The 12,894-nt window shown below is 39.3% G+C and overlaps 1 protein-coding gene across 1 annotated transcript; it reads right to left on the bottom strand.

Annotated features, from left to right (window-relative positions):
- Window positions 1-185: 185 nt before the first annotated feature.
- Window positions 186-12,211, bottom strand: tmie (transmembrane inner ear). Its single transcript, XM_071913831.2, has 4 exons — window positions 12,104-12,211; window positions 7,759-7,876; window positions 6,626-6,775; window positions 186-484 (listed from the first exon to the last, which is right to left on the bottom strand). Exons 1-4 carry the CDS (start codon window positions 12,209-12,211, stop codon window positions 186-188), a joined length of 675 nt encoding a protein of 224 aa, XP_071769932.1.
- Between the last annotated feature and the right edge of the window lie 683 nt (window positions 12,212-12,894).

Below are 12,894 nucleotides of genomic sequence, written 5' to 3'. Positions count from 1 at the left end.
GCATACTTACGCAGTAATTCCTATATAGAACACAAAATTTCAATAATGCATTTAATTGATATAATATGCTTTTTATTTTCTTTAAATACAATATCATACAAATGTCATTTTAGAAAAAGTATCCAAAAAGCCTCTGTTGAAAAATATGAAATAATCCTTTGCTGTGTGTCCATGGAAGGTAGAGTTCACTTTTTAGCACCTTTCTTGGCTCCCCCCTTAGCTCCTCCTTTGCCGCCTCCTTTTTCTCCCCCTTTGTCTCCTTTTTCTCCAGATTTCTTCCCTTTTCCTTCACCACCCTCTTTCTTGGATCCCCCCTTTTCACCTTTGTCACCCTTCCTCTTTGTTGAGCCCTCCTTTTCATCTCCTTTTCCTTCTTTGGCACCCTTGCCCTCTTTCTTGCCCTCCTTGGACTTTTTCTCTCCTTTTTCAGCATCCACTTTCCCAGAGACTGTTGTCACCTCTTCTTTTTCCTCTGCTTTTGCCGCTGTAGAAAGAAGAAAAAATAAATAAAAAAGGTCAGGCTTCGCAGAGACATCAGGTACCATCAAGGTCCTGCCTCCAACAACCGTGATAATTGGAAAGGAAAATGTCATCCAAGAGAATGCTACCTTAAGTGGGTTGAGGGCTAATGAAAGCACATCGGTTTCTATCCATTCTAATAAGCATGGTCTATTTATTCTTTTAATGGGATTGTTCTAAGTGCATTCTGGATGAGAAATGAACATTGAAAGTTTAAAGTCAACCTGCTTGTTGACTGATGCTTCCAAGTCTTAGATGAGGCAAATATGAAGCTGCACCTCAAAGCATTCCCATAAAAGTGATGACATCCTCCAACCCAGAATAAGGATGTACAGCATTATCAGAGGTAGAAAGCAAGGATGCTACTTTTCTGAGTGCTTCTAAGTAGTGAATATAATTAAATTTGGCATTTTCTTTGAAGGAATCGTCCTTTGAAGTTCCTTTGAAGGAACCGGCACCAAACCTGGCTAATAATGACATCATCAAATTATTTGCAAGAACGAGGTTGATTTTGAAACATGCGTAAATAGTATTGCATGAGTATTTTATCAGTGAGCTGCTTATTAATCACTAATCCCTCACTAATTTTCTAGACAAGCACTCCACTCTGAATTGATTAACTGAAGTAGCAGTATTTCTAAATATTACTGTAAAATATGATTAAAGTACATAAAATACTCTTCCTACCTTTACATTAAATTATTTCATAATTATTTTATGCAGCTATGAATTCATTGTAAAGTGATGCTAGTAGTTACAGTAATATTGCAAAGATTTCAGCATTTATTGTATTTGTCATAATGCCACCACTATACTTTTTTTAGTATAGTAGCAGCTGGTGTTTAGACAACAGATCGAATGTTAACAAAAGTTTAGACATAGACAGCTGATACAGTAGATGTTTACAAGTCGTAATCTATTATCAAGGGAGGTAAAAGAGCTTTGGGCTAAAGACTATGTGTGTCACGCATCACATTGTTCAGACGTGGGACGGAGCTCGGCCTGGGGAGAGAGTCAGAGAATTACACCTGACCATATGTGCATCAGCAAGAAACACTGGTGTCGCTTCACACTTCAGCAGCCACTGTTAAATCCCTGTGAAAATTCACTAAAAGGAAAGACTACAGTTGGGGCCAAGTGGGGCTTCTTTTTATTATTATATTCTTCCCCAGTACCAGAGCAAACATTTTCCTAGTGCTTGACAAATGCTACAGAGACACTGGAGATACTCAAAGGAAAGCCCGAAAAAAAAAAAAAAATGACAAACACACCTTAAATGTCACAAGTTGCCAGAGGGGGTCAACATGAAACTCAAATGACTTTAGTCTCATGGTTCACTGTGTCAGGTGAATCCAACTGACTTAAAATAATCAACCAACCATAAGAATGTTTGTGAATAGGTTTTATTATGTTTTGAGCCAGTTCTGTAAATGTCTTCCTCTACTATCCTCCTGTAGTTCTCCTCTACTGACTCTCATAAGCGCCTATACTTCTTTAGCTCTTATTCCTTTTCCTAGCACTTCTCTCTTGATCATGATGATTCAAGGGAACATTGTCAGGGCCATAGAATCTGATTTGAATTGAAAGAATTGATAAAACAGTCATTTCCATTACAGTAAAATCTGCACTCTTGAATGGTCATTTGGCTGGTTCACTTACAGTGGCTGCCATAGAATAGAGGAAATCGGTGTTGATTCGGTTCTTGAGACTCAGAAAGCTGATGTGTTACCATGGCAACGGCGTCAAGTGGCTGAACATTCCAGTGGCAGTTGTGATGAACCTTCTAACTTTCTGAGTCTCACAGCATTATCAAAACACCGTGAAAGCCATGTTAGGTGTATCAGAGGAAAATTACAGTGAAACACCAGGAAGTGTCTTTTTATATGCATTCAAGTTCTGTGGTCAGGGAACTATAGTTCTGACCCTTACATGCTTTACTAATGGCTGGGGACTATGTATCAGGCTGTGTCCATCTGTCTGCTCAACGTGATATCTCAGATAATTTACCAAGACAAAAAAGCGTGAATATCACACCATGCACTGGCTTCCCATCTCTTTTATAATTGATTTTAAGGTTCTTTTACTTGTTTTAAGGCGCTACACAGTGTAGCACCTGCATACTTATCAGAATGCCTGAAAGAAAATGTTCCAAGTCGCTGTTTAAGATCATCAAACGCCGGTTGATTGAGCATCCCTGCTGTTAAGCAAAGGGAACAGTGGAGAGAAGCTGCTTTTTGTTTCTATGCAACCAGAATTTGGAATACTCTCCCAGCGCAGATTCATCAGGCTTCATCTGTAAAAAGTTTTAAAAGACAACTAAAAAACATACTTTTTTAAGCTGGCATTCCAATATTTTTTTTAGTTACCATTATTTTTTTTATTTTTTTTTAATTTTATTTTATTATTATTTTATTACTGTACTATTTTTGTAATTATAGGCCTACTATATATATTTGTAACTATTTTACTTATTTATTATTATTTTACCCTCATTGTTTTTATCTCTTTTGTTGTTTCCTTGTTTTAAATGGTTGTACCAAATACCTAAAATGTGAATGTAATATTATATCACATATCAGATTTATTTGCCACTCATACCCCAGTTAGACTGGAGGGAATCAACTCAGTACAACTGATGCTCCTTCTAGCCACAGACTGTTTAGCGCTGTTACTTTATTCATAGCACCAACAAGGCCTCTATCATTATGGTTTGTTTTCACTCCTTGTAAACCTTCAGCATCCCGAGGAACAGGGTGAGACATGCAACCATACTGAACTCCTTTTTGCAAGTCTGTCCCTCGACAATCAGCATGCTTTGACCCCCAAATGACTCCTTCCTCCCTCCCCCATTCAGCTCTATAGGGGACAGAGATATGTGTGAAAAATGCGTGTGAGTTGTTAGAACAGCAACTGCAACAGCTTGGTGAGATTAAGAGTGAGAATCTCTTAACTGTCACCTACTTGACAAACACACATAGTGTCCTGTAGCAGCAGATGGTGATGGGTAAATAAGTGAAGGTGGTAAATAGGAGTGATCTTCTCAACTCTACCTTTTAATTTCCTGTGTTTTATGTAATGTATTTGAGCCTGTGTGTGTGTGTGTGTGTGTGTGAGAGAGAGAGAGAGAGAGAGAGAGAGAGAGAATGATAGCAACGGATGAGTGAAAGAAGAGAGAAGCTTTTTTTCCCTCACCCTCATTGCATTTCTCTCATTGTCTGCGATGGATATCGCCAGTGAAATTGGAAAGGATAGGTTCATTTTCCCATATTTTGCCCCAGATGCCTTTACCAGCTCAGGCCAAAACATGCAAATTAAGCAATAGAAAAATTCTTCATGGACAATTTCATACTTCTTCAATGGTGTCATGCTGCAAAAAACGCTGAAAATGCAACTTGGCTCAGTTTAAAGCTCCTAGGAGATGTGTAGTGTGGTAGATGGATGTTACATTCAAAAGCTCCACTTATGTCTACCTTTGTTGCCTTATTCTTAACTTGAACTCACTTGAGAAATTTGCTGCTGGGTGTCAGGTGTGAAAAATGCAAGCTATAAAATATTATTCATGACAAGTATTCATGTGCTCAGACGCCATGTGATGTTTTCATATCCATGAGATAAAACTGAAGTGGATGTTTCTTGATACTCACTTTGCAAACATCCCTTTTAAGTACGTGCTAAGTTATGTTTTGTATTACAGTATTAGTACTGATTGGTTTGGCAAATGAATCCCAAAGTGCCCTCTTGATTTGCATGATCATGCCTTTACTTATTATTTTGAAAAGCAAGTCACAAAAGTTTAGCTAGTGGAATTCATTTTATGTTCTTCCTGACAACTATGTTCCCTCCATGTTCTCTCCAACGACTATGAAGTCATTCGATTTGTCACACATTCTTATATATATTTAATATTTGTTTACTCATGCATGACATAATCGCTGGAGAGAAGCCTCAAAGCATCATTTGCATATCTGCTAGTACATTTACGGTGCCCCCTCTCAGTTAATCCAGAGGCAAGCGTTACAGTATGGTGTGTTTGGAGTTCATGGTTGAGAGCAGACATTAGATATCTGTTCATCCTTTCTCTTTATAATGGCTGCAGTGTACCTCCCCTCTGCCCCGCCACACGGTTGATTACATATATGGTCACGGAAGAGGATTTACTCAAATGCATATTAGATCAGCTCTCCGTGATAGAAGCAGAAATTGATGCGACACGGATGCTCTCGTCACTGTAGGTTTTCACGTGATTTCTCAGATCGTATTTGACACAATTATCATGGCAATAAAACTTATTGACAGCTCAATGCTTTTTCATCCATAATTAATCGCATATGATAAACAATGGATGTATTTGTGCACATGAATGCATAATATATCAACTAGAGACACGGGGCAGGACAGATGTCAGTCCCTATTTGTCACCATTCTTGACCTTAAAAAGCCACAGAATGGTTTAGCTCTACACAGACAGACACGCCAAATTCCAGAGAGGAGCTGAGAGGAGGGAAAGAAGGAAAGACAAGAACAAAACTCATTCATACTTAAGATGCTAATGGAAGATACTGGGTTTGATTTGCTTTATTCAAAGCTAATCTTACATAGGAAAGCAAACAGACAGGTAGGGAAATAGACAAACAGACAACAAACATTAGGCATGGGGCATGCATGACCACTTGTCTTATAATCTACACTAAAGTAAAACACCCTTGTCCGATTTCATGCAAAGATTAGCCGACACAAGTGCATTTACTGTACATCAACAAAACTAACCAGGCTTTACTGTAAGAAAGAAGAAAAAGCTTCACAATAGTCTAGCTGCCCTAAAAACTGTTTTCTTTGCGGAAAACAGTAAGATTTACATCTTGTAGCCATAGTTCTATTTCTTTTTTACTTCACAAACTCCATAGTGAATCACTGCTGCACTACTACGAAATTTAGTTCTTTTTATAGCTATAAAAGGCACAAGGGTATGATGATCTGGTGACCAGTTGTCTGAGAGACACACATTTTCTGTTACATGTCATTTCCATTCAATTCTACTTAGAATTGGAAGAAGAAGAGATGGCTGTAGCAGCTTCATAAGTACTGCAGGATAGGCGATAGGTGCATGAAGAGGACTTTTCGGATGGCTACCAGTGTACACACAGTTTCTAAAATCTCACTGACCCAAGAAGAGCGTCTGAACCCAAGAAGGAAGATAAGAGGGGAAGAAAGGGGAAGTAGGAAAGTCATCCCGTCTCTGGCAGAGTGAGGGGGCTGCTGTGCTCTTCGTTCTCCCTAACTACTGGGAGCTGGCTGCTGCTAGCACTTTGAGCTTGGACCTGCTCAGAGACTGTCTGCACAGCAGCAGCTTCTGGGGTAGCTGGAAGGAAGAGAAGAGAAGAGAAGAGAAGAGAAGAGAAGAGAAGAGAAGAGAAGAGACGAGACGAGACGAGACGAGACGAGACGAGACGAGACGAGACGATGAAAGAAGAGGAGAGGAGAGGAGAGGAGAGAAGACAAGAGAAGAGAAGACAGCAGATAAAAAACAAAGAGAAGTGAGTTTTGTGAGACGTCAAGTAGGAAGCAAGAAGAAAAGTAAAAATTAGGGAATTAAAGCTGCACTAGGCAAGAGTTTCATGTAAAAAAGACACCTGTCTTAACAGCCTAAATCACCAAGTGGGGTTGCAACAGAGAAGAGTGTTCCAAGACCCGGTAGATTCGGCCTGTTTGAGATTTGGCCCAAATTAAATTCTGGTGTTGGGTATGGACACTTCTCCACCCACACTAAGTGACAAATGAAAATACAAACTGTCTCCTAAACAGCAGCGAACGATCTTTTGTCTCTCTCGTCCTTTGGTATCCTTTGGTATAAAGCCAGGTTGGTAAACATGCGCATGCTGTGTGCAGTTTACTGACGTCACCTGACGTCACATGATTTCTGGGTATTGACGTTCAAAACGTTTTCAAACAGTTACCTCACCATTTGGAGCCGCCAACATGTGAAGTTGCCCGGTGCAGCTTTAATCAGACACAGTAGTGATAGGAAAAGATAACGCAAGGGGAAACCAGCCAAACGACCTCAGGAGAGAGAGAGAGAGAGTGAAAGATAATATAGAGAGGCACTCACATCCTGGGATCTCAGTCAGCTCGCTCAGCGGAGGCACCGTCTCTAACGTGTCGGCATATGTCTTGGCTGCCTGTCTTTGTGCGGCTCGTGCCTCAATTTCCTTTTTGGTTCTTGGGATTCGGCATTTGAAGATACAGCATAGTGTGATAACTGCAAGGGAGAAAGGGAGTGAGACAGAGAGAGAGATTATTATTTGAATAGAACATGTTATGAATTATTGTAGCTTCACTCACAAGATTATGATCTGTTTGGGTGTTTTAAACAGAAACTAGGCCAAAGGTCAGTCAATCAATTAAATTATGTAACACTTGTACTCCCGGACATTTTGTTGTTTAACGAATCAGAAAGTTTCACTGATGACATGTTTGTGCGCTGTAGCAGATGAGCAATTTGTACGTCAGCAGGGTTTGAGAAAAAACACTGCTGTGATGCACAAGCACAGTCTGCATTTTGAACCAACATTCCCCACCTTGTCTGGAACTATTGGTGCCATTGGGACGAAGAGGAAAGTTGGATTTGGGATTTAGTTTTTTGGTGGGGGGTGGTGTAAATATATAAAACCTATACATTATTTGTGTTGCTTTTCCTTTTAAGTATTCCTGTTGTGTAAAAATATTGAATAGCTTCCTTTCTAAGATTTGCCAAAACCTTATTGTCCATTCTTCCATTTTTCCCATCATTTTTAAATCCATTTGTCCATTACATTCCATGTTTTTACAATCACTGACATAACAAACTTCTGGAAAAATAGAAGTGATCCCTGTCTTTCCTGATGTGTCTTATTACTACTAATCAAGTTGTTATTTCATTAAGATGACCTCTGTTGAACACTGCTTAACTCAACTAAATCTTCACTATTTTGTTACTAATAATTTGCACACAAGTTTTCCATTGTACTATTGTATGTTTTTTTTTTGTTTTTATGGATTTGTATGTAGGAGAAGCCAAAGGCAAATAAAGGCAAAGGCAATAAAGTCAAATCTAATCTTATCTAATTTAATACATAAATTGTTGACACACAATTGCATAGACATCTTTGGCCTGCCACTATGATTGATGACAGCATACGTGGCTGTCCTTCAACAGTGTTTTGTGAAGGTGAAAAAAAATGTGATTTCATGATTTCTACTTACTAACTGCTAAAACAAACATTGAAAAGATGCCGATGACCTGCCATAGCCGCAGTCCCCAGAAAACAACCGTCTCTGAGTCGACAGGGTCGGGCTTCTTTGGGGGGTCTGTGGGTAAAAGCTATGGATGAAAGAGAAAACATGGCTTTCTTAAGTCTCTGTAGACCACAAATATACCACCAGACTACATTCAAGTCTTACAACCTATGGAGAGAACGCAGTACATATTAAAACTTCACACATGTCAATGAATTCAGGGATAAGAACGTGGAACTGGGAGAAGGATCAGTTGCTTGAACTTCTTTACCACTCGACTCAAAAATCTGCACCAAAAAATGTCAGTCAAAAGCTTAAGTTGAATTCCACATGGCAGAAATGCTTTGAAATCGCTATTTTTGTTAAGCGTTAATAAATGATGAACAATTTGCCAATGATTTATCTTTTTATATAAGTATTATTTTTTTGTGTTCATTAGTAAAAGCCAGCAAAACTAGCAAAACTTATTGATGTTTTATTCATCCATATTTCACAACAAAAATGCATTTTTAAACATATGTTTATAAATGATTAGTTTGCTATATCACCAATTTATCAAGGATTATTTAATCATTTGTAAATTTGTAGTTATCCTTTTACAAAAACATTGTAGATAACAGAAAGTGAGCCATGTCAATGTCATGAACAAATTATGACCTTTTACTCGGTTACTTAATCTCTCTAACATAATATGCAAATTAGGTAATCATGAACCCCTTTGAACCTATAGCCTAATACTGGAATGGCCAATTACTGAGAGATTTGCAGGTATAGGTTAATACATTTCAGATATCAAGCTGTTTGAAGTCCTGTAAAGGGCACAGGTTCTTTAGTTGTTATCTCATGTCATATGACCGGGCTTTTGCTGTCACAGTATTCACAAGCATGAGACTACCATCCATTTACCGCCTCACTTTTCTACCCTTTCTACATGCTGTCACACTTTGTTGATGACTGATTGATGCCTGGTTGATTTTAACAGTGATTGACAGCAGACCTTGTTCCTGACATGGAGAAATGCTTCATGACTTTGGGATTACACCAAACCACTGTACTGACTTTTTGGAGATGTGAGTGTTTTCAGGACACAGATGAAATGTAAAAAAAAAAAAGTACTCCAAGTAAATATAGCCAGCCACCTGAGGAAACTGGCAAAGTGAGAAGGTCTTGCATTTCAAGTATTTCTTCAGCTGCTGCCAAAGACGCCAAAAAGCCACACACTCATGAAAATACTACTGTCATCACCTGAATCTCCCATTACTTGACACCAACACCCACCGAGGCCACGGACGCAGCCTGTAAACGTGATGCGTGTCAGACTAAACAACTGAAGGGAGCTTGTTTCTAGAATTTTCTTGTGTTTTCTCTGATCCTCCACGATCAGCTTAGCTGCTTGTACTCTGCAGAGCAAAATTCAATCAATAGCATCTAAACAGACACTATTCTCACATTTCAAAACACAGTACACCTCTCACCGGGGTGGGGTTACTGAACTGCAATAAAAAGAAGCATGAGTACTGTGTGTGTGTGTGTGTGTGTGTGTGTGTGTGTGTGTGTGTGTGTCTGAGATCAATGGCTTGGTTCACTGCTTTGCTGGAACCAGCCAAGCTTGAGTCCAGTGGCTCCCTGATAAAATGTGAGGATTTCTCCTTGTCTATATCGACCACTTGATTTGATGTTACAAGATTGTCCCGGAAACTCTATAGTTCAGAGGGATGAATCAGAAAATGGATCCTTATTGCATTTGCTGCTTTTACAGATAATGTCATTAAGTGGTGAAGTGGCAAAATGTCCTGAGCGAAAGCAAAGAGACCAATAGAGATAATAAATAAATCAGCGTTCATGTTACCAATATGAATGCTGTGACTGAAATGTTTCGTCATCATGTACCAAGGACCAAGGACAAGGACCAAGGAGAAGACAAAAGATCAAATAGAATAAGTTTTGCTTTGGTCCAGATAGATAATCAACTAACAATGAGGATTATTATCTTTTAAGAACATATCATTCACAATATAATTTTCAGATCAATTTGCAGCAAAAAAAGAAAACGTCCCAAACACATTACAACCAAAACACATTACACGCAAACAAAGGCTTTTAAGAGAATAAATGTTTCAGGGAAATATATTTCTTATAGAGCTCAATCACTAGCTTGTAAGATGAGCCTTTGTAATGGCTCTTTACATTTCCAAGATCTTCATATGTTTTCTCCTGTGTGCGGTGTGAGATTCTCAACACCAGAGCAAACTGGCTTTACTGAGTCAACATGTTAAACAAGATGTCACAGACCCAGCCAGCCTCAGTGTCTGTGTGTCTGGCAGGGACACAGGGGAGGCTGATCTGCCATACTTGAACAAACAATTTGGGGAAAAAATTGTTTCAGTGAGTTTACTTTCATGTTTATGCAACTCCCACAGAAGGATTAGCCTTAATGAGGATATTTAGCACTGCTCTTAACTAATAATAATGAATACATTTTGCTTCACAGTGATTACGTAATGCTAAGTCCTTTCCACCCGCGGGGTATTTCATGTGGCAGGATTAGTGGCTAAGCCTGAAGTTTTTTTTTTTTTTTTTTTGGATGGAACAAACACAAATTCAGAGGCACACTGACCTCAGGTTATCTTAATTGTTAAACTAATCAAATATATTAACCGTTTTTGTTTGTTTGTTTTTGTTTGTTTGTGTAATTGTTTGTTTACTTGTTAGATTTATTCCACGACATACATGTTTGGATGTTCTCCCTCAAGTAGAAGTGAAGTTTTTTTTTTAGAAATTCCTTTAGGGACTGATGAGTAGGCTATCAACCTCAAGGCAGATTAGTATAATTGAATGGAGGCTTAAGGTCTGAAAATAGAAAAATCAACACTGGGACACAGGTTTGGTTATTCCACATGCAATAGTTAAGGATCACTTACTGATTGATGATTTTCAAAAGGATATCTATTTTTATAAATATATAAAGGATATGGAAATAGTTCAGAAGGGACATGCTACTTCTACTGAGATTCTATTCAGAGATGTTTAGAGTCACTGTCGTCCTCTGTGTTCAGAATGAGCCATGTTGAGAAAAAACAAGTGCAAAATTTTTGAATTTTGATTTTTTCAAGTAAGTCAAGTAACCACATGCACATGAAAGTAAAACTACAACTGGCAATCACCTGAAGCCCTCATCACCTCATACAGTACCTGCATATGCTGAGACTATGGATGAAGCCTATAAACATTACATTTATATATGAAGTGTCGCCCCGACTCAGCGCTCATTTTATGAAAGCAGTTGATCTGTCAGAATTAGCAACCAGTGGGAGTCTGGAGTTTCTAGAAGTTTCTTGTGTTTTTCTCTGATCTTCCATGATACGCTCAGCTGTTTATTCTCTGCAGAATAAAGTTTATGAGGTCTTAACAGTTTCACATTTCAAAACAGAGCATGCCCAACCAGGGCGGGGTTACACGTATAAATATAGATATTATCCATTATATATCTTACTGATTGCCTGCTTATAATTGTATTCAGTAATCTTTTGGATTACTCATGATCTGATTATTTTTTAGTTCATTTTGCTTTTATCTTATCTTTATCTTTTATTTTGCTGTTTTCTTGCTTTCAAAGTCTATATAATATTAATTCAAACATGCAAATTATTCTAAATTGATGGCTACTTTGAATAACATTATCATCATTATCATCAGTCACGATTCATCATTTATTTGAATAATGTAAACGGATGTTTGTGTCAATGAAGTCCGAATCATAATGCTGTTTTGTCCTTTCTTTGTAATTAAATCACCTTTTTTCCAGAAGTATATATTATTGGACTACTGCATTTTTCAGCAACTGTAGTGGGTTCAGTTCCCATTTCTGTAGTCGGATCACTATAGTTGTCCTGTTACATGTAATCTGTTCCTCCCCAACCCTGTTCCTGACTCTGTCATGGTGATTCAACTGGCAGTTCATCACATACTTATGGTTTAAGTGTCATCTCCGGCTATCAGAAAAACAACAAAATGATACAATGACTTGTCGTACGACGAATTGTCATATTCACCCTGCTGTATGCATCCATTAAAACCTATATATGGCTTTGTCATTCCACATAGATCCTTATAATGTATCAGGTATCATCATATGTACATTCACTCTTCGTCAAACATGGCCGGATGGCAAGCAACAGCTCTGGCGATCAAACGATAAACATTAATCACATGAAGCTACCTATTAAACAGCGGAACACCCGCACCCATCACAGTAACCCGAGGACGTTCCTGTGGAGAACCTGTGGAGGACATGGAGATATCCGGCTCTTACCTCAGGATCCGGGACCTGGGAGAACACAGAGTAGCAGTGAGACAGCAGCACCGCTCCCAAGCCCAGCAGCACGAGCTGAGGAGGACACATAGCCTGATCCCCTGCCATTCTCTCCCCCTCTTTCTCCCTGCAGGCACCCTGCCCCCTCTCTCCCTCTTCCTCTCTCCCTCTTTCTCTCTGCCTGCCTGCCTGTGCTGGCGCCGTTTACTGGACAGAACCACAATGGCCTTGGGTGATTGATGGTCACTATGGTGCTGACTGCGTCCTCTCATCTAGCGCACAGTTGTCTGCTGCTCTGCTCCCCTGCCTCTCGCCTCCCTCCCACTACATAGGAACACAAGAAAAGACACACCAGTCCTCCCTGCTAGGCGGGCTCGAAACTGTTCCGCTACCATGGAGGGACCCAACCCTGCAGTTAGGGTACATTAATTAATTAATAGGCCCGGTGTGGTTTACAGCCAGCCCGTCCTGCTAGGGACAGGCAGTTAACACAGTATGGGGGATGGGCAGGCCAGGCAACCACGAGGTTGGCTTACGTAGAACAGGGAAGCAAATGGCTGTGACTGTCATAATCTGTCAGTTGCCTCATGCTTTCAGTGTAACAAAATGTGAAGAGCGTAGGTGCTGTGTAGCTGATAATGTGTGTCAAAGGTGCCTGTCTAAGGACATAGTCTCCTATACAGTGAAGTTCAGTAGTTCAGATCTGCTTTGGCTGCAATTTGTGCTGAAAATAGGCTACGAAATTGACATTTTACAATATGTGATCAAGTGCTTGGTGTGATTGGCTTTGA

Source organism: Centroberyx gerrardi, chromosome 13 (genome assembly GCF_048128805.1).
Source record: "Centroberyx gerrardi isolate f3 chromosome 13, fCenGer3.hap1.cur.20231027, whole genome shotgun sequence".
NCBI classification, from domain to species: Eukaryota; Metazoa; Chordata; class Actinopteri; order Beryciformes; family Berycidae; genus Centroberyx; species Centroberyx gerrardi.
The sequence above is the reverse complement of the archived record's forward strand: the minus strand, read 5'-3'. Positions and strand labels throughout refer to the sequence as shown.

Coding starts and splice junctions, on each gene's coding strand:
- tmie (XM_071913831.2), bottom strand. CDS start 12,211: ATGGCAGGGGATCAGGCTATGTGTCCTCCTCAGCTCGTGCTGCTGGGC. Junction 6,776..7,758: donor AATGTTTGTTTTAGCAGTTA/GTAAGTAGAAAT, acceptor TCTCCCTTGCAG/TTATCACACTATGCTGTATC. Junction 485..6,625: donor GCTGACTGAGATCCCAGGAT/GTGAGTGCCTCT, acceptor TTCTTTCTACAG/CGGCAAAAGCAGAGGAAAAA.